Raw genomic sequence first — 20,338 nt, forward strand, 5'->3', positions numbered from 1 at the left:
CTGGTGCCATAACAGCGGCAACAATACCATTTTAATCATTTATTTATTTATTTATTACATTTTTTATACCACCCAATAGCCAAAGCTCTCTGGGCGGTTCACAAAAATTACATGGCAGGAGTGATCGCAGGCTATCCAGCCAGGAAAATTCGCAGTGCGGTTGTCACATGGTGGTAATGTTGTCACATGGTGGTAAAGTGCAGAAAAGATTGAGCAACTGAAAACCTCCAGCAGTATTTGTTGTTGTTATTTACTGTTAACTCTGCACACGCCGTTGTAGCTTTGAAAGCCTGCAGCTTTGCATCTGAACAGCTACAGTTTGTTGAATTTATGCGTTATACATAACGCTTCTTACTTTCGTTCCAGAATTAGACTTTAATGTCGCCATGGTGACCATTACTCAACACTCACCTGGAGTCCGCTCCCTACCTGTATTCTCAGGCCTACCCTGCACTGAGGTCCGCTCCCCCACTCTCTTAACCCAAATTGAAGGCACCATTGGCCTTCAGAAATAACCATGGTGACATCAGAGCAAAGGGGGGGGGGAAAGGCTGTAAAAAATATGACATCAAAAATGTGCAGCTTTGCAGGAAATATTACAATGTGGCTGCAGATTTTTGGCGGCTGAAACATATGAACATCGGAGCGGCACTGGGCAGCAGTGACAGAGTCCATACAGCGCATAGACAAGCCCTAGGTTTCATGGCAGCAACTTCACACGCTTTCTCCATTTCTTACTTGCCGTCATTGGTTGGTGCAGTTTTGTAAACAAACAAACAAAAAAGGGGGGAAAAAGGGGGGGTTTCTTCACCAACCTGTCGCTCTGTCCCATCTGGATGACCCCGCATGGCCCTCGGAGAGGGGCTCCTGTTGCCGTGGAGCCCTGTGGACTTTTCTCCCTAGATGGAGAATGTTCGTTCATTCAGATCAGCCTCCTTTCATTTCATGGAACTGAGTTAATCTTTAAACCGAAGGTGTTCCCTTTGCCTTATCTTTGAGTGGGGGGAGTCAGAAATGCCCACTGCCTTCCTTTCTCATGCAAAACTGAAGTGAGGCCCAAAGGGTCCAAGCGGCTGAAACTTTAGGAGTATCGAAAGGGAGCTTTTTGTTTGTTACAGTTTTTGATCCTTTTGTTTGTCCATTCGTGGAAAGTGCAGGACAAGGAATAACGGGCTCAAGTTAAAGGAAGCCAGATTCCGGCTGGACATCAGGAAAAACTTCCTGACTGTTAGAGCAGTACGACAATGGAATCAGTGATCTAGGGAGGTTGTGGGCTCTCCCACACTAGAGACATTCAAGAGGCAGCTGGACAACCATCTGTCAGGGATGCTTTAGGGTGGATTCCTGCATTGAGCAGGGGGTTGGACTCCATGGCCTTGTAGGCCCCTTCCAACTCTGCTATTCTATGATTTTATGATTCTATGATACTTAAGCCGTAAACCGAGGGACGGCTGACTCCTTGGGTTTACAGGGAGGCCTTTGCGCAACAGAAGTTCCAGCCGCAAAGTGGAACGTGGCCTCCAGCCCGGCATCGCTTATACGAGGCAGCCACCAATTCGCTGCCTGTGCAGGGCTTTCCTGTGAAGCTGTGCTGTAAAAACAACAACCCAGGCACTTATGTCAACTTTTTATGCTGGTGTGAGATCACCACGGCTTTTCCGCCATCTGACCTTGCTGCGGCATCGATCCGGGGGCATTCCTGGGTGGAAGGCAACATCTGATTGGTCACCAGGAGCAGGGCAGAGGCCAGGGGCTGGGCCCAGTGAGCCGCTGGAAAGCCTGTGCTGCCTCCTGACATCGGGATTACCTGTGGCCACCCTGCAGCAGTGAAACCGCAGGGTTTTCCCCACAGCAGCACCAACATGGTGCTGTGAAGACGGCCCCCCGCCCCGCCCCGCCTCCTCACAACGACAGTAATGTATCCACGCCACCATGAGTTGCAAAGCTAGAGTGGTCCAGGTTGCTGTGGTCTCCCCTTGTGTTAATTTAAAGGTAGCAGAAGCAAATGATGAGGTCTCAAGCAAAACTGTGTGTATAACATCATAGAGAAAAAGACTACACTGTGAGATCGGACACCCATCACCCTGAGAGCCCCCTGGGGTAGATTCTGCACCTACTTTTTTTTTCTGGAATTGCTGCCAGCATTTGTTCACCTACTTCTTACTGAAAATCCAGATTCTGCCATTGTTGTAGAATCATAGAATAGCAGAGTTGGAAGGGTCGTCTAAGGCCATTGAGTCCAACCCCCTGCACAAAGCAGGAATCCACCTTAAAACATCCCTGACAGATGGCTGTCCAGCTGATAGCCTAGCTACAGTGATCCAGGCTCTGATAACCTCTTGTTTGGATTGCTGCAATGCGTTATACGTGGGGCTGCCTTTGAAAACGGTCCGGAAGCTTCAGCTGGTACAAAACAGGGCAGCCCGTTTACTAACAGGGACTGGCCGACGAGACCACATTACGCCAGTCCTTTTCCAGCTTCATTGGCTGCCAGTCCAGGTCCGGGCCCGATTCAAAGTGCTGGTATTGACATTCAAAGCCCTAAACAGTTTGGGGCCAGATTATTTGAAGGAACGCCTCCTCCCATATGTACCTGCCCGGACCTTAAGATCATCTACAGGGGCCCTTCTCCGTGAGCCCCTGCCAGAGGAAGTGAGGCAGGTGGCTACTAGGACTAGGGCCTTCTCCACTGTGGCACCCCAGCTGTGGAATGAGCTCCCCAGAAAGGTCCGCCTGGTGCCTACACTGTACTCCTTTCGTCGCCAGCTGAAGACCTTTTTATTCTCTCAGTATTTTAACACTTAATTTTAACTTAAATTTAAATTTTACTGTTCTAACTCTGTATTTTAATCTTATATCAATTTTGTTGTGTGGTTTTATCCTGGTGGTGCTTTTTATACTGTATTTTGTATTTGTGCTTTTAACCTGTTGGTTGTTTTATTATGGTTTTAACTTTTGTGAACTGCCCAGAGAGTTTCGGCTATTGGGTGGTATAAAAATGTAATAAATAATAAATAAATAAATAAATAAAACGGGGTGGGGGGTTCCACTCCTCGGGTTTATACAGAGAGGCGGCCCCGATCCCTTCTTGGCCATCCGACGTTGCCGCTGCAAAATCCAGCACCGCCTCCTGCTCCCTGCTGGGTCTGGCGAGCCTCCGTCCGTCCCAGGCCCCTCTTGCTGCGTGGCCTGGATCGTGGCCTGACATGGCTGGCCTGGCTCTGTGGGCTGATGGAGGGCGGACTTTCTCCCCAGCGCCTTTTCAGTCCGCCGATTGATGGCAGTTAGAACACCTGTGAGCGCGAAGTGTGTGTGTGTGTGGTGGTGGTGGGTCGCCGGAGTTTCGAGGGAGGTAAACTTGAGGAGCCGGGCACGGGGGGGGGGGGGGGGCATGGAGCGCCTGAAGAGCTCTGTGCCCGTCGGGGGTGGGGACGGGATGGGATCGTTTGTTTTGTTGTTGTTGTTTTGCTTTTCGCTCCGGCTCTCCACGTTTGTAAAGAAAAGGAACAAGAACGCGGCTGCCGGGCGCGATGCCGGGATGGGGAGGGGCGGCGGCAGGGCCGGTGCTACCATAGAGGCCACTTAGGTGGCTGCCTAGAGCGCCAAGGTAAGGGGGGCACCGAACACCACACCCGGAAGTTGCTCTCCCACAGCAGCTCTGAGAGAGCGGCTTCTGGGCGCGCTGTTCTGAAGCCACCCGCACGCCCCAGCATCCTGGCTTCACTTTGGCTGGGCGCCCACCCAGCTGAAGTAAAGCCATGCCTGCCTGCCCCCACTCCAGCGTCCTGGCTTCACTTTGGCTGGGTGGGCGTCCAGCCGAAGCGAAGCCAGAATGCTGGGGTGGGCAGGCGGCTTCAGAACGGCGCACTCAGAAGTTGCTCTCCCAGAGCGGCTTCTGGCCGGGTGCACCGTTCCGAAGCCACCCGCCGGCCCTCCGGCCCCCCTACCCCAGCGTCCTGGCTTCGCTTCGGCTGGGCGGGCATCCAGCTGAAGCGAAGCCAGAATGCTGGGGTGGGCAGGTGGCTTCAGAACGGCGCACTCAGAAGTTGCTCTCCCAGAGCGGCTTCTGGCCGGGTGCACCGTTCCGAAGCCACCCGCCGGCCCTCCCACCCCAGCGTCCTGGCTTCGCTTCAGCTGGGCGGGCAAGATGGCACCCTGCACCCAGGTATGCTGGGGTGGGGGTGGGGGTGGGTGAAAGCAGCTCACTTGCGTAGGGCGCAAAATAGTCTGGCACCGACCCTGGGCAGCGGGCTCTGGCGATGAGCCTCTCGCGAGCTCCACCCCCGCCCGCCCTCGCCTGCTCTCCGCTCCGCCCCGCCGGGGCGCTGAAGTCCGGCTCTGCAGCGCGCCCGGTCCAGGCGCAAAGCGGAGGCGCCCTGCAGCAGCCCCGGCGCCCCCATGGCTCTGCCCGCCTTGCTGCTCCTCTGCCTGGCCCTGCTGCTCGCCCTGGCCCGGCGCAGGCGCGCCCAGGCGGCGGCCCCGCTGCCCCCCGGGCCGCCCCCGCTGCCTCTGCTGGGCAACTTGCTCCACGTCGACGGCTGGGACATCATCCCGACCTTCCGCCGGGTGAGGGGGCGCCCGAGGGGCCCGCGGGGAGAGAGAGGGCGGCGGCGGCGGCGCGGAGCCAGGGCGGCGGGGCGGAGGGCTTGGAGCCCAAGCCCCGGTCCCGCTCGCTGGCCGAGGGCCGGCGGTGGAGTTCGAGAAGGCGGACCAAGCCCGCTTGGAGGAGCGCAGCGCTGAGCGCTGCGAAGGGAGAACTCCGTCAATCCCCACCGAAGGGGCTTAAAATGCCCGTGGAGGGTTTTCGGGGGGGCCGGCGGGGGGGGGGGAGTGCCGAGTGGTTTAATCCGCCTCTCCTGGTGCACGATGGTCCCCGTCTGAATTGGGGCTGCCTGCACTTCGCGCGGAATGAAAAGCTAGCCTTCTCTGTGACTAGCATTAAGGTGTAGTTTGGCTCTGGTTTTGAGCTGGATGCCCCCCCCGCCCCCCCCCCCCCAAGCCTTTCCCGCTCTGGAACGCAGGAGTCCTGAGACTTTTGTGTGCAGAGATGTATTGATGCAACGGCGCTTAAGATGTGGCAAAAGCCATTGTCGGCTGTAGCTGGGTGGTGCGTTTCGATGGGAACGAAGACGTCCCCAAGTCCCCAAGAGCAGGGAAGGGCAGAGAGAGAACGCTTCACGAGGTCTGGAATGTCCCACTGCCAGCCAATCAACACTCCTGATTGGAGGGGTGGGGGGAAGCGCAGCGAGGTCCTTGCCCAACGGTAGACTCTGTGTTGTCTGAATGCAGCCCTGGCCTTATTATTATTATTATTATTATTATTATTATTATTATTATTATTATTATTATTAATTTATTTATATAGCACTATCAATGTACATGGTGCTGTACAGAGTAAAACAGTAAATAGCAAGACCCTGCCGCATAGGCTTGCAATTTAATAAAATCATAGTAAAACAATAAGGAGGGGAAGAGAATGCCAACAGGTACAGGGTAGGGTAAGCAGGCACAGGGTAGGGTAAAACTAACAGTAGAAAGTAACAGTAGAAGTCTGCACAACATCCAGTTTTAAAAGCTTTAGGAAAAAGAAAAGTTTTTAGTTGAGCTTTAAAAGCTGCTGTTGAACTTGTAGTTCTCAAATGTTCTGGAAGAGCGTTCCAGGCGTAAGGGGCAGCAGACGAAAATGGACGAAGCCGAGCAAGGGAAGTAGAGGCCCTTGGGCAGGCAAGAAGCATGGCATCAGAGGAGCGAAGAGCACGAGCGGGGCAATAGTGTGAGATGAGAGAGGAGAGATAGGAAGGAGCTAGACCGTGAAAAGCTTTGAAGGTCAACAGGAGAAGTTTATATTGGATTCTGAAGTGAATTGGAAGCCAATGAAGAGATTTCAGAAGCGGAGTAACATGGTCAGAGCGGCGAGCCAAGAAGATGATCTTTGCGGCAGAGTGGTGAACAGAAACCAACGGACTGATGTGAGAAGAAGGAAGGCCAGAGAGAAGAAGGTTGCAGTAGTCCAACTGTGAAATAACCAGTGCATGAACAAGCATCTTGGCAGAAGAGACAGACAAAAATGATCGAATCCTGGCAATATTATACAGGAAAAATCGACAAGATTTAGCTACTGCTTCAATATGAGGAATAAAGGAGAGCGAGGAGTCGAATATAAAGCCAAGGCTACGAGCTTCCTCGACCGGAGTAAGCGTAACATCATTGACAGTAAGAGAGAATGAGAAATGAGGAGAAGGTTTAGGAGGAAAAACAAGCAATTCAGTCTTTGCCATGTTAAGTTTCAAGCGACGATGAAGCAGCCAAGCTGAGATATCTGAAAGACATGCCGAGATAGATACGATCGTGAACATCAGGAGAAAGTTCCGGAGATGACAGAGATAGTTGTGTATCATCGGCGTACAGATGATATTGGAGGCCATGAGATTGAATAAGCTTGCCCAAGGGCAACATGTATAAGGAAAACAACAACGGGCCAAGCACCGAGCCTTGCGGAACCCCTACTGAAAGGGGAAAGGAGGAAGACGAGCTGCCATTAGTCAACACGCTGAAAGAGCGACCCGCTAGATAGGAGGCAAGCCAGTTATAGACAGAGCCACAAAATCCAAGGTCATGAAGGGAATCTAAGAGAAGATCATGATCAACCGTGTCAAAGGCTGCAGTTAGATCAAGGAGAATAAGAACGGAATAATGGCCTTTAGACTTGGCAGTAAGGAGATCATTGGTGATCTTAGTAAGGGCTGTTTCGGTGGAATGCAGAGGACGGAATCCAGATTGAAATGGATCCAAAGCAGAGTTACTAGAAAGAAAGTCAAGACAGCGAGAGTAGACCGCACGCTCCAGGATCTTTGAAACAAACGGCAACAAAGAGACAGGTCGGTAGTTAGACAGAGATAGCCTATCAAGAGTAGGTTTCTTGAGAATGGGAGAGACTGTAGCATGTTTAAAAGCAGAAGGAAATGAACCAGAGGACAGAGAAAGATTAATAATATGTAGCAAGGAAGGGAGGATAGCAGGAATAAGATTAATAAAGACGCGAGAAGGAATCGGATCACGAGAACAAGTGGAAGGCTTCAAAGAGCGCAGTATTGTAGACAGTTCATCCGCAGAGACCGAAGGAAACGCAGAGAAATTTGCAGGAGGAGCTGACAGATGAGGAACAGGAACTGGAAGAGGAGCAGAGCTGGCCAGATCAGAGCGGATAGTTTGGATTTTAGCATTGAAAAAAGAGGCAAAGTTATTAGCAGACAGAGAGGCGGGGAGAGATGGCGGATTAGGCTTCAGAAGAGAATTGAAGGACGCAAAGAGCCGCTGAGGATGCCTAGCATTTGACTGGATCAGCGTTGAGTAGTACTGCTGTTTGGCCAGTGAGATGGCAGAAGAGAAAGAGGAGAGTACAAATTTGTAATGGACAAAGTCTGCCCGGTCCCTGGTCTTACGCCAAAGGCGTTCAGCTGCCCGGGAACAAGAGCGAAGGTAGCGGAGGGAAGAGGTGAGCCACGGTTGGGGTTGAGAAGGGCGAACTATCCGAGTTGTAGATGGAGCAAGATTATCAAGAGTTGAAGATAAAGAGGAATTAAAGAAGGAGACAGCTGAGTCCAAGGAGACAGCCGAACAGACAGAAGGAAGAGAGGAGGCTAGAGACTGGGAAAAAGCCTCATAATTGATAGATTGCAAGTCACGACACTTACCATTGCTTTGACAACGCATACAAGTGTCTCTTCAAAACCAGGGTCATCGTCGTCTTCTTCATTTGCCAATGGATCCAGGCTCTGCTTTGCCACCTGATGACGTTCCTCAGCCTCTTATCTCAGCTGGTGCCCACGAAGGCGGCAGAAACTTTGCCTCAACAAAAGTGCTTTATACTGTTGTTTTTATCCTGTTTTTATGTTTTTGATGGTTTTTAAATTTTGTATACTTTTAATGTTTACCATTTTTAATTGTTGTAAACTGCCCAGAGAGCTTCGGCTGTGGGGCGGTATATAAATGTAATAAAATAAATAAATAAATAAATTTAACCCACAAGTCCTTGCCATAGAGCAGGACTGTCCCGCTGGTGCCATCCATTCCACTCCTCCACAGCTGCTCTGTCGTTGGCAGAATCCCAGGGTCACGCTGCCCCTTTGCATCCAAATCTGGGGTGCTGAGATGTGTTCTTTGTCTCCCGGCAGCTCCAGGAGAAGTACGGGCCGGTGTTCACCTTCTACATGGGGCCCCGGCCAACCGTGGTGCTGTGCGGCTACGAAGCCATGAAGGAAGCATTCACAGATAATGCCGAAGCGTTTGGCGGGAGAGCTCCGATACAGGCCCTGGGCGATACCATTTCCAAGTACGGTGAGTGGCCTGCTTGCAAATAGAAAGGGATTGCGAGCAGAAGGGATGCAGCATAGAACGGGGGTTGGTGGGGGGTGGGGGGAATGCTCCTGCATAGTTGGGGAAGGGCGATGGCTCAGCGGCAGCTCAGCGTTTGATCCTGGCATCTTCCGGCAGGGTTGAGAAAAACGCCGGTCTCGGAAACCCTGGAGAACCGCTGCTCTGACTCCGCGTTATAGATCAGCTTCCTCTGCCCCCGTTATGCCTTCGTCAATGGGCTGGAGGGGAAGGGAGACGAGCCAGAGGCGGGTCACATTCTGGAGGGAGCAAAGTGCCTGCGTTTTTCTATCGCTCTCTCTTGCCCCCAGGGGCAGGGCCACAGGGCTTGGCTTCCAAGTCTCATCGAGAGGGAACAGATACGAATGTCAAATCCAATCCAACTGTTTCTGCAGGCAGCAAATCCTCTGGCCCTGAGCAGGTTCTGGGAGAGCCACCTGTGCAGCCCCCAGCCCCACTGCCCCCCCCGCCCCCCAAGGCTGCCGCTGAACTCCCAACTCTCGCTCTTCTTGCTGGTGCCTTCCACACATGGCGCTTTGCTGCCTCACTCCTTTCCTGCAGAGAATCCAGAAGATGTCGTTGCCAGCTGTAGTTTTCTTGTAAGGGTCGTCCCCTCCCCGCCCCCGGGGGCCATCGCTCACGTGCTTGTATGCCTCTCTGCTGACCCTTCACCACAGCCGACTCCTGGAGTGCAGCTTTATTTGGGGGTAACCAGTAAAAGTGGCCTTGAGGCTCACAAACACAGGGCTGACTGAGGGGAGGAGAAGGACGCTGAATATAAACCCCGCCCAGTGAATTTGGCTACTGCCAATCTCCCCTTGAGCCCTCCACAGTCCACCCACCTGTTCCACCCCAGGGCTCTCTGTGCTCATCTCCGGCCTGATCCGTGGCGTGTTCCTCCATTTTCCTTTTCAGGAGTGGTCAGCACCAGTGGGGAGCGCTGGAAGCAGCTCCGTCGCTTCTCTCTCACCACCCTGAGGAACTTCGGGATGGGGAAGAGATCCATCGAGGAGCGGATCCAGGAGGAGGCCCGGTTCCTGGTGGAAGCGCTGCAGGAGACGCAAGGTGACTCTTCCCCCACGCGCCCCTGCTTTTCCTCACAAGGATGCTGTGGTTCAGTGACAACTGTGGAGGCCAAAGGAAGAGGGCCCTTTGCTTTGGAGGAGCCAAAGCATGTTTTGCACAAATACGTCACTTCCTAATCTCTCCAAATTTTATTTATTTATTTATTTATATTTATTGCATTTACTTCCAAGGAACCCAAGGCGGCGTACATAATCCTCCTCCTCCACTCCATTTTATCCTCACAGCAACAGCCCTGTGAGGTAGGCTGGGCTGAGAGTCTGTGACTGGCCCAAAGTTACCCAGTGAGCTTCCATGGCTGAGTGGGGACTAGAACCCGGATCTCCCGACTCCCAGTCCAACACTCCAACCACTATGCCACCCTGGCTCTCAGTGGGCTGGCGCACAGCGTCAAATTGGCCACTTTACGACCAGCCCCTTTAAAATACAGGAATTGTCAATTCTGTGAACATGTCAACGGTCTTAGGGTGGGGGGGAGGCAGGGAGTTTCCGTAGTGTGACCTGAAATCAATCCAGCCCAGACCCCACAGGCTTGAACATCCATTCCCCACTGACCCTCTCCTTCTGCCGCCTCCGCAGGGCATCCCTTTGACCCTACCTTTTACCTCAGTCATGCCGTCTCCAACATCATCTGCTCTATTGTGTTTGGCAACCGGTTTGAATACGAGGACAAGGACTTCATCACTTTGCTTGAGCTGATCAATACAGCCTTCCGGCTCATGTCATCCCCCGGGATGCAGGTAAGTGTCAGTGTCCCCAGTGCCCAGAGGGACTATTTAGTTCAATATTTATGTATTGCTCCACAGTGCTAAACAGATTCCAAAGTGGTGAAAAAAGTTAAGAAGATAAAAGAATTAAAAAAAAAAAACCATATTAAAAATGTGTTATTTTAAATGACAGAATACTAGTGAACACCATGGCTGGTCAGTCAAGGAAGGCTCCAGAATGGCCGTTAGCTCTTAACAGACTTATATTTTACTTGTTTCATCTTCATATTATCTACATATTATGGGTTAGAAATTCACCAAAATCAACATTCAATCGATTCCTTTTCTTTAAAGATCTTTAATGCTTTCCCGTGTTTGAAGCGGATCTTTCCCAGTCCCCATCGCAGACTATCCAAATGCTTCGATGACATCATCAGCTTCATCCTGCAGAGGGTCCAGATGCACCGCGAGTCGTTCGATCCAAATTGCCCTCGAGACTTTATTGACTCTTTCCTCGCCAAAATGGAGCAGGTGCGTATTAGAGCCAAGAGGAAAGGAGAACCAGAAAGACAGCCTCGGGTGACGGAGTGTGCAAAGAGGAGAGGGAATTAATTTCAGCGGGGAAGTGCATTTCCAGCTAAGTACCTTAATGGGAGGGATGGAGTTGACAAAAGTAGGATTTACATGCGGATTTGATGATCATTCAGTGAATTTCATAACAAACCATGGCAAGTTCTTGGTGGTATGGGGATACCAAGTCATCTTGTCTGCCTCCTGAGGAATCTGTATAACGAACAAGTAGCAATGGTAAGAACAGACCACGGAACAACGGACTGGTCTAAGATTGAGAAAGGAGTACGGCAGGGTTGTATACTCTCACCTTACCTATTCAACTTGTATGCAGAACACATCATGCGATGTGCTGGGCTTGACTAATCCAAGGCTGGAGTTAAAATCGCAGGAAGAAACATTAACAATCTCAGATATGCAGATGACACCACTTTGATGGCTGAAAGCGAGGAGGAGCTGAGGAGCCTTATGACGAAGGTGAAAGAAGAAAGTGCAAAAGCTGGGTTGCAGTTAAACCTCAAAAAAACCAAGATTATGGCAACCAGCTTGATTGATAACTGGCAAATAGAGGGAGAAAACATGGAGGCAGTGGCAGACTTTGTATTCCTGGGCGCAAAGATTACTGCAGACGCTGACTGCAGCCAGGAAATCAGAAGATGTTTACTTCTTGGGAGGAGAGCAATGACAAATCTTGATAAAATAGTTAAGAGCAGAGACACCACACTGACAACAAAGGTCTGCATAGTTAAAGCAATGGTATTCCCCGTAGTAACCTATGGCTGCGAGAACTGGACCATAAGGAAGGCTGAGCGAAGGAAGATAGATGCTTTTGAACTGGGGTGTTGGAGGAAAATTCTGAGAGTGCCTTGGACTGCAAGAAGATCAAACCAGTCCATACTCCAGGAAATAAAGCCAGACTGCTCACTTGAGGGAATGGTATTAAAGGCAAAACTGAAGTACTTTGGCCACACAATGAGAAGACAGGATACCCTGGAGAAAAGGCTGATGCTAGGGAAAGTAGAAGGCAAAAGGAAGAGGGGTCGACCAAGGGCAAGATGGAGGGATGATATTCTGGAGGTGACAGACTTGACCTTGGGGGAGCTAGGGGTGGCGACGGCCGACAGAAAGCTCTGGCGTGGGCTGGTCCATGAAGTCACAAAGAGTCTGAAGCGACTGAACAAATAAACAACAAAAAACCTTAATGGGAGGGATGGAGTTGACAAAAGTAGGATTTACATGCGGATTCGATGATAATTCAGTTTTCATTACATTGTTGTGTGCTCCTCACTTCCCCCATCAGTGAGAAACTCCTAAGGCAGCACCCTCTAGGCTGGGTCTCCCTTGCATGAGAAAGTGCCAGGAACTCTGATATTTGCCTGTTTACAACTATATAAGCCCAGCAGAAGTAGAGGCCAACAGGAGGGATGGCAGCACAGTGGCAGAAGCCCCGGCTTTGCATGCAGGAGGCCCCAGGTTCAATACCTGGCAGCATCTCCAGGTAGGGATGAGAAACCATCCAACCTGCAGCCCTGGAGAGCCGCTGCTGCCATTCCGTGTTGACAATACTGGGCGAGGTGGATGAAGGGTCTGACTCCGTCTAAAGCACCGTCCTCTATCCCTAGAGAGGAGAAAGCTGTCCTGCTACTTCCTTCTCCCTTGAGGCTGTATCAGGGTCTCAGCCACCTTTGTTTCACCTGAGCTACACAGATGGGATGATGTTTCACTAGACAGGAGATAGAGTACACCCACTAAATAAACGGAATTGCCTTTTACCGCAAGGCAGAGAATCAAGGCATTTTCTAGGATGCCCCAATCACCTGCTGCTATTGGTACCAATTTAGGGTGTGCTGCCTTGAATTTTCCTGGAACCGAAATCCTGCTGACCATTGGCCAGTGCAAGCGTGCGAATTTGCCTCTTGCTTGATCATGATGCTTTATCTCCTTTTTTTTCTTGTGCAGGAGAAAGAGAACCCGGTTTCTGAATTCCATGACATGAACCTGGCTATTACGGTTTTCAACCTATTCTTTGCAGGGACGGAGACGGTCAGCATCACCCTCCGATATGGGCTTCTCATCCTCCTCCGGCACCCAGAGATAGAAGGTGAAACCCCCCCAATCAACTCGGTCTCCTGCTAGTTACTTGGCCCCACCAGTAGGGATTTCTGTTTGGCTGGCGGGGGGGCTAAATTGTGGTGGGCTGGGTAGTTCTGGAAAGCAGAGGAGCTGCCTCTGTCCAGTAACACACCCGATGGTTTCTTCAGAACCAGGCAGAGTTTCCTTTCATTGATACAGAGAAGAGCTGGGATGAAGACCGTAGTTAGTTAATTTTGTTGTGTATTTTAAATGTTTATGGTTTTGTTCCCTCACCATGTATATTTTAAACTTTGTAAGGCCACCTTGAGGCCCAGCATTGGGCAAAAGGCGGGATACTACTACTACTACTACAACTACTACTACTACTACTACTAAATAATAGTAATAATATGCTGAGTCAGGGCCCCAGTGCTGCCTGCTCTGATTCTCCAGGGGCTCAGGATGAGGGAGGCCTTTCCCAGGTCCTGTCTGCTGAGATGCTTTTAATTGGGAATGCCGAGGACTGGAGCTGGAACTTTCCGGGCCTGTACTCATGACAACCCATTGTGGGTTAATTTACCTGCAAGGAGCTGTGGCTTATGGCAGGTGCTATTATGAATATTGAAGCCCTGTCTGAGGTAGCTGTGGCTTCTTGTGTCTTGCAATTCTGGCCAGTGGGGGATTATTATTATTATTATTATTATTATTATTATTATTATTATTAATAATAACAACAATAAAAAATATTTCTAACCTGCCCCTCCATCCTGATCAAAGCAGGGAACAACAAGTATAAAATACATAAAATATTAATCAAAACACAATATTTAAAACTTCCTAAAAACGTACTAAAACCATCCTAAAACTCCACTGGATAGGCCTGCCGGAAGAGATCAGTCTTTATAACTTTCTTAAATGCTAAAAGACTGTTAAGTTGACGAGTCTCCTCCGGCCGGCCACTCCGCAGTCTGGGAGCAGCAGAAGAGAAGGTCCTCTGGGTAATAGTTGTCAGCCTTGTTTTTGTTGGCTGGAGTAAATTCTTCCTGGAGGACCTGAGTGTGCAGGGCGGGTTGTATGGGAGAAGGCGATCCCACAGGTAGCCTGGACCCAAACCATGTAGGGCTTTAAAGGCAATAACCACCACTTTATACTTCGCCTGGAAACAATCGGCAGCCAGTGAAGAGATTTTAAAAGTGGTGTAATGTGGTCACCCCTAGGTGTACCGGTGATCAGCCTGGCAGCCCTATTTTGAACTAGTTGAAGTTTCCGGACTGGGCACAAAGGTAGCCCTATGTAGAGCGCATTGCAGAAGTCGAACCTCAAAGTTACCAGCGCATGCACTACTGTCTTAAGGGTAAAACAACCGTAGCATAACCTTAAAACAGACCATAGGTTCTTTAAGGGCTGTTTGAACCTCAAATAACTCATGCCAGTTGGATTTGGAGCACACGACAAGCCTTGGCAAATCCCAGCCAGGGCTTGCCTATTCACAATGGCAGATGTGCTCCTCAAGGGTTGATTAATCCACGGTGGGCTGTCGTGTCATCCAAACCATGTCGCTGCATGCAAAGCCTGGGATCTACTTTTAAGCCCTGACACCTCTTACGAAAATATATAACTCTCTCAGCTTGTCAGTCAGTTCTTATCCCCCCGTTGAGTTCCGTAGCACACAGCTCTGAACCAACGGCCTTATCTACTAGGGGTGTGCACGGACCCCCCGCTCCGCTTCACTTGCAGATCCGCCATTTTCCGGATCGGGCCGCTCCGCCCCGCCCCCGCTCCTCCCACTTCCGCTCCGCTCCGCTCGGAGCTCCGGATCCGGATCGGAGCTCCGTTTCCCCCCCCATAGGCTTGCATTGAAAGCTAAAAAATTATACAATTTTTTTTCTGTTCAAGTTAGAAACCTCACGTTTGGCACCATGACACCTCATGGGGGTATACACACGCACACCAAGTTTCAAAGCAATCCCATCATCCCCTGATTTTTGGGGAATTTTTGAAAATCGGGCACCCCATTCACACCCCTTTCCATAGCTCCGTCAATTTGCACGTTAGAAACCTCAAACACGCCACCATGAAAGCTTATCCAGGGATACATACGCACGCCGAGACTCAAGGCAGTCCCATCATCCCCTGATTTTTGGGGAATTTATGAAAATCCAACACCCCTTTCCATAGCTCCGTCAATTTTGCACGTTAAAAGAAAACCTCAAACTCACCACCATGACAGCTTATCCAGGGATACATATGCACGCCGAGACTCAAGGCAGTCCCATCATCCCCTGTTTTTTGGCGGGGCTTAAACCTGAAAAATTTGGAACTTCCAAAACTCCAAGTGAGCGCAGGAAGGACTTCTCCCCTGAGTCAAAGCCACACACACACAACATCCCTGCGAGGAGGGAGGGAAGGCAGGCAGGCATGCAGCTGGCATTTCTGGGGGCATAAGGAAGTGAGCCAAGGATAAGCCAGTAATGCATATAAAATGGAATAAATCAATAAATAAACAAAGGAGGGGTGGAATTAAAAGCAGCAGTGTTGCTCAATAAACAGCAAGAAGATTTTTTAAAAAAAGGCTATATCTGTCTTTTACCAGCAATAGGGGGACGTGCCCGGGGGAAGGGGAAGCAGCTGCCAGTTCAACTCAAGACAGCCACCAACAGCTCTGAGATTAAGAAGTAAACGCTCACTTCAACTCATAACAGGCATCGCTCCACCACTAAAAAGTGAACATTCACTTCAACTCATGATAGGCATTGCTCCACCGTTTTACTCTCTTTGGAAGGCTCTAATGGCCTTCCAGTGCAGGAGAGAGTGGGGGCACGTCCACGATGAGATGCCCTAGGGGAGCTCATCCCCTTGCACCACATCTTTTCAGTTGTTCCCCAAAGTTAGGGTGCTGAGCAGTGCTGTGTTTCTATCTCTTATTCTTGGCTTAGTATATGATTTCAGGTTGTGTTTGTGCATTTGGTGGGGCTACTGTTTTAAAAAACACTGGGAAAAGCCCGTTCAGATGAAGAAAGAGAAGTTTCCCAGAATCCCAAGTTACCCGTTTTGCCTATGCCCTCCTCTAACTTTGGGATCATGTGATCATGACCGGGAGCTGACTCTGCCCCTCAGCCCTTTGAAAAAGGTATTTTTCCCGCCGATTTTTTAAAAACTTCTAGCGCGCGACCCGCACGACGCAGAAAGTTGAGAGTAGTCTCAAAATGACCCCCATCCACGACTCTCTGTGCACAAGAATTTTCAGAATGATAGCTTAAAAACCAACCCAGTTATGCCCGAGTCTTTCCCTCAATGCAATCCTATGGGCGAAAAGCCGAAAACGCCATTTGAACCGCGCGGTTGACCCGATTTTCAAAAAAATATAGCACGCGACCCGCACGACGCAGAGAGGTGAGAGTGGTCTCAAAATGACCCCCATCCACGACTCTCTGAGCACAAGAATTTCCAGAACGATAGCTTCAAAAAGAACGTAGTTATCCGCGATTATTTGCCGCAATGCAATCCTATGGCGAAATGTTTTCAAGATGGCGACCGGAGTGCTCTGCCTGAACTAGGAGCTCCGAAAAATGGTCGCTTCTCTTCGCCTTGCTTCTAGGGGTCCGCGGTCCACTCCTACTCCGCCTCTGGGTAAGGTGGAGCAGGCCAATCCGCTACTGCTTCTACGCTCCTAATCGGAGCGGATCACACCCCTATTATCTACTCCTTTACAGCAAAAGTCCAAGAGGAGATTGACCGGGTCATCGGGAGGAACCGGAGCCCCTGCATGGAGGACCGGATCAAGATGCCCTACACAGATGCGGTTGTCCATGAGATCCAGCGGTTTGGGGACATAACCCCAGTGGTGGCTTCTCACTTAATGACACGTGACACCACATTTCGGGGATACAGCCTTCCCAAGGTGATTCACCGGGCTAATTGCAGCATTTGTATAGAAACATAATGATATTGGGAGTTCTATTTTCCATCTGTTTTTTAATGATCCCTAATATGGATTTCACCTTTTCTTATGTGAGTTGATGTTTTAAGTGAGACATCCACCATGACCATAAAGGTTTCTTTTCTGGTCATTTAGCACTAGGTCAGATCCCATTACTGTATCTGAGAGGTTAGGAGTTTTTGCCTTTATGTGCATCACTTTATACTGACACTGATCTGCCTTTGCCATTCTGTTCTCCACCCTCCCATGGTCCTTCCACACAGGTGGTTCTTAGCACTGTTCCTCAAAAGATTTTAAGCTTTTCTACATGAGGCTGTTCATCCACGGTATTTACTTTTGGTTTTGTTGAAGAATTAACTGAGCACCACAAAAGGAGCATTTTCTTACCTGCTCTTCTGCTACATAACCTCTAGGCTGTGCTGTGGTATAGCAGAATAGCACAAATACACAAGCAGAAACAGCGTTTTCTTTCAGAAATTATACTCCATTTCCCCTCTTCTAAAAAACTTGCTGAAAATGCTGTTCACAAACACAAGCAAAACTGGAGCAAAACTTGACATTGTCTAAAGAACCTATAAATAACAATGAGCAGAGAATTATACTGAAATGCTTCATGCAGAGAAGGTTTTTAACTCCGTTGTCATCCAGTAGTCCAAACAGTTCCCTGACTGGTTTCCTGGTCTTAATGTACTTACAGAATTTGTTTTTAGTGGTTTTCATGCTATTTGCAAGAAAGCTCCTCAGATTCCTATATGGGACCTGTCTTTTAATTCCACTTCCACCAATTTGCACAAAAGCAATCTCTCAACGGTAAGGAAGGGCTCTCGTGTGGGAGTGATCCCAATCACACATACGATCCTGGAAGAATTGAGCTGCCCTAACGGAAATGCTCCATTGACACCTGCCTGGAAAGTGCTACACAAACACGAACGATTTGTTATTAATATTAGTGTTATGAATGGAGGACGTTCCAGGTGTTCAGGCCAGAGAGACTGAGCCTGGTAACCGTTGCCTCTGGGGCCTCTGTTCTTCCCTTCTAGGACACTGTGGTTGGGGTTTTCTTGACGTCTGTCCTGCAGGACCCTCAGTACTTTGAGACACCCAAGAAGTTCAATCCTGGGCACTTCCTGGATGAAAACGGGGCCTTCAAGAAGAGCGAGGCATTCCTGCCGTTTTCATCAGGTGACACACCTGGGGGTTTTTTCTTCAAAAATGGGATGTAGGAGGAGGGAACAGGAGGGCGGGTTGTTATGCTGGGCCTTAGGATGGGAGCAGGCAACCTTTTGTGGCCCACGGGCCCATGTGGCTATTTGAGAAGCTGTCCTGGACACCGCCCCAAAATGGTTGCTGTAGGAGGCATAGCGAATCATAAAGGACAAGTAATCTGCCCCAAAGACTGAATACAAGGCAGAGATGGGGTCTGGACCCCAACACCCTAAACAACACATTTGAACCCACAGTTTTCAACAGACACACACACATGCCCCCTTCCAGCCAGCCTCCGTTCATACACACACACACACACACACACACACACACACACACACACGCACCCCACATATCCATCCTGTATGCATGCATGCACACACACTTTTCCCTCCCTTCTCCTCACATCAAAACCCACTCTTTTTTAGGGTCCACCCCAAAATGCCCCAAGACCCTTTCCTTGACCTCTTGCTGTCTCGCAGCCATGAAGCCTTTGTCCGTTCAGACATGAAAGCGCACAACCCCCTTCAAGGCCAGCTGGCGCCTCGAGGCCTCCCTCCGCCCCTCCTGGCTTCCTGCTTCTCTCCCAACCCAACCCTCCCCCCTCCGTGGCTTCCTGCTGCCTCCCTTCACCCCCAGCTGCCTCTCCTGGCCTCTCCGCGGCTCTCCCTAGCCCTGTGCTGCTCTCTTTTGACACCCCCCTCCAAGTTTTTTTTTTAATTTATTGTTGCATTGATACCCCACCTTCTTTCCTCCAAGGAACCCAGGGCAAAGTACATAATCCTTCTCCTCCACTCCATTCTATCCTCACAACAACAACCCTGTGAGGTAGGATGGGCTGAGAGTCTGTGACTGGCCCAAAGTCACCCAGTGGGTTTCCATGGCCGAGTGGAGACTAGAACCCGGATCTCCCGACCCTCAGCTCAGCACTTTAGCCACTATGCCATGCTGTCTTTATGAGTCCCTTGTTCTTCCCCCTTCCCTGCAGAGAAAAGCATCGGCCTGCATCTGCCCCCCGCCCCCCCCCCGGCCCCCTATCTTCATTGCCTACAAATGTCTTTAAGTCCTACTTGAGGCCCAGAGACATTAATGGGAAATGAAGACGGCAGTCGCTGGAGCCCCCCCCCCCCCACACTTTGCTTTGAAGCAAATGCTGGTAAGAAAAAGTGTGTGTGTGTGTGTGTGTGTGTGTGTGTGTGTGTGTGTGTTCTTTTAAAAATTAGTAAATAGAGATGTATGGCCCCTTGGTAGGCACCAAGAAATGTGTCCAGGCAGGTGGGCAATTTTGCACCTGCCTGATGAGGATTTAAGAACTTATAAGGGAAGAGGGAGAGAGAGAGAGAGAGAGGGCCAATGTGTTGGGTTGCGTTCACAGAGAGGTGGTAACTATTGGGTTGAGCATTGCGTTAGAAGGGTTCATCTTGAGTTAGGACATTTTAAGGAACTTTCCTGTGTTGTGAAGACATGCTGTTAAAAACCTCTCAATTTTTGACCCTCTAGGGAAAAGGGTTTGCCTCGGTGAAAGCTTGGCCCGCATGGAGCTCTTTCTGTTTCTCACGACTGTGTTGCAAAACCTGAATCTGAAAACGTTCCAGGTCCGGGAGGAGATAGACATTTTGCCAGTAGTGGAGGGTATCGGAAAGCGTCCCCCGCGCTACCGGCTTTCTGTGGCTCCACGGTAAATGGGCCCTGCTGAGCAAGAGCAGGGGGGAGGGGAGGGGAAATGCATGGTGGGTGTTGCTGCTTAGTTTGAACATCTTCTTTCTCCAGCTGGAAGATAACATCCTACATCTAAACACAACAGTGCCTTCCGATGGAGCTCGGCTATACGAGATTTGCTTAAAAAAGTCCCAGCTCTGAATAATGTCTCAGAAATTTACATTAATAAAGAGTCTTATCTGTCGGTCTTGATCTCAAAGGAGTCTTTTGCTTTAGTTGGGTTCCTTCCATTCTCACTTTTTATCATGGTGGGGAAAAAAAGCAGCAGGATGTGTGTTCGACACGGGACTATAGGCTACCACTGAATTAATATTATCCTCTGTCAAATTGGTGCCATAACAGTGGCAACAATACCAATTTATTTATTTATTTATTTATCTATCTATTTCATTTTTTATGCCACCCAGTAACTGCTCTCTGGGCAGTTCACAAAAATTACATGGCAGGAGTGATCGCAGGCTATCCAGCTGGGAAAATTCGCAGTGCGGTTGTCACATGGTGGTAATGTTGTCACATGGTGGTAAAGTGCAGAATTGAGTGACTGAAAACCTCCAGTAGTATTTGTTGTTGTTATTTACTGTTAACTCTGCACACGCCGTTGTAGCTTTGAAAGCCTGCAGCTTTGCATCTGAACAGCTACAGTTCGTTGAATTTATGCGTTATACAT

At 49.9% G+C, this 20,338-nt stretch overlaps 1 protein-coding gene across 1 annotated transcript; it reads left to right on the forward strand.

The window, feature by feature from the left end:
- Positions 1–4,132: 4,132 nt before the first annotated feature.
- Positions 4,133–19,855, forward strand: LOC134408222 (cytochrome P450 2B19-like). The gene is made up of 10 exons (XM_063140410.1): positions 4,133–4,165; positions 8,175–8,337; positions 9,289–9,438; positions 10,036–10,196; positions 10,518–10,694; positions 12,693–12,834; positions 16,520–16,707; positions 17,787–17,928; positions 19,453–19,630; positions 19,723–19,855. Exons 1-10 carry the CDS (start codon positions 4,148–4,150, stop codon positions 19,745–19,747), a joined length of 1,344 nt encoding a protein of 447 aa, XP_062996480.1. The 5' UTR covers positions 4,133–4,147; the 3' UTR covers positions 19,748–19,855.
- The last annotated feature ends 483 nt before the right edge of the window (positions 19,856–20,338 follow it).

The sequence above is a fragment of the Elgaria multicarinata genome, chromosome 13, assembly GCF_023053635.1.
Source record: "Elgaria multicarinata webbii isolate HBS135686 ecotype San Diego chromosome 13, rElgMul1.1.pri, whole genome shotgun sequence".
NCBI lineage: Eukaryota > Metazoa > Chordata > Lepidosauria > Squamata > Anguidae > Elgaria > Elgaria multicarinata.

What these genes read in the sequence shown, in the direction of transcription:
- LOC134408222 (XM_063140410.1), top strand. An exon ending in CGATACCATTTCCAAGTACG is followed by an intron (nt 8,338 to 9,288) that starts GTGAGTGGCCTG and finishes TTTCCTTTTCAG; the next exon opens with GAGTGGTCAGCACCAGTGGG. An exon ending in CCGGCACCCAGAGATAGAAG is followed by an intron (nt 12,835 to 16,519) that starts GTGAAACCCCCC and finishes ACTCCTTTACAG; the next exon opens with CAAAAGTCCAAGAGGAGATT.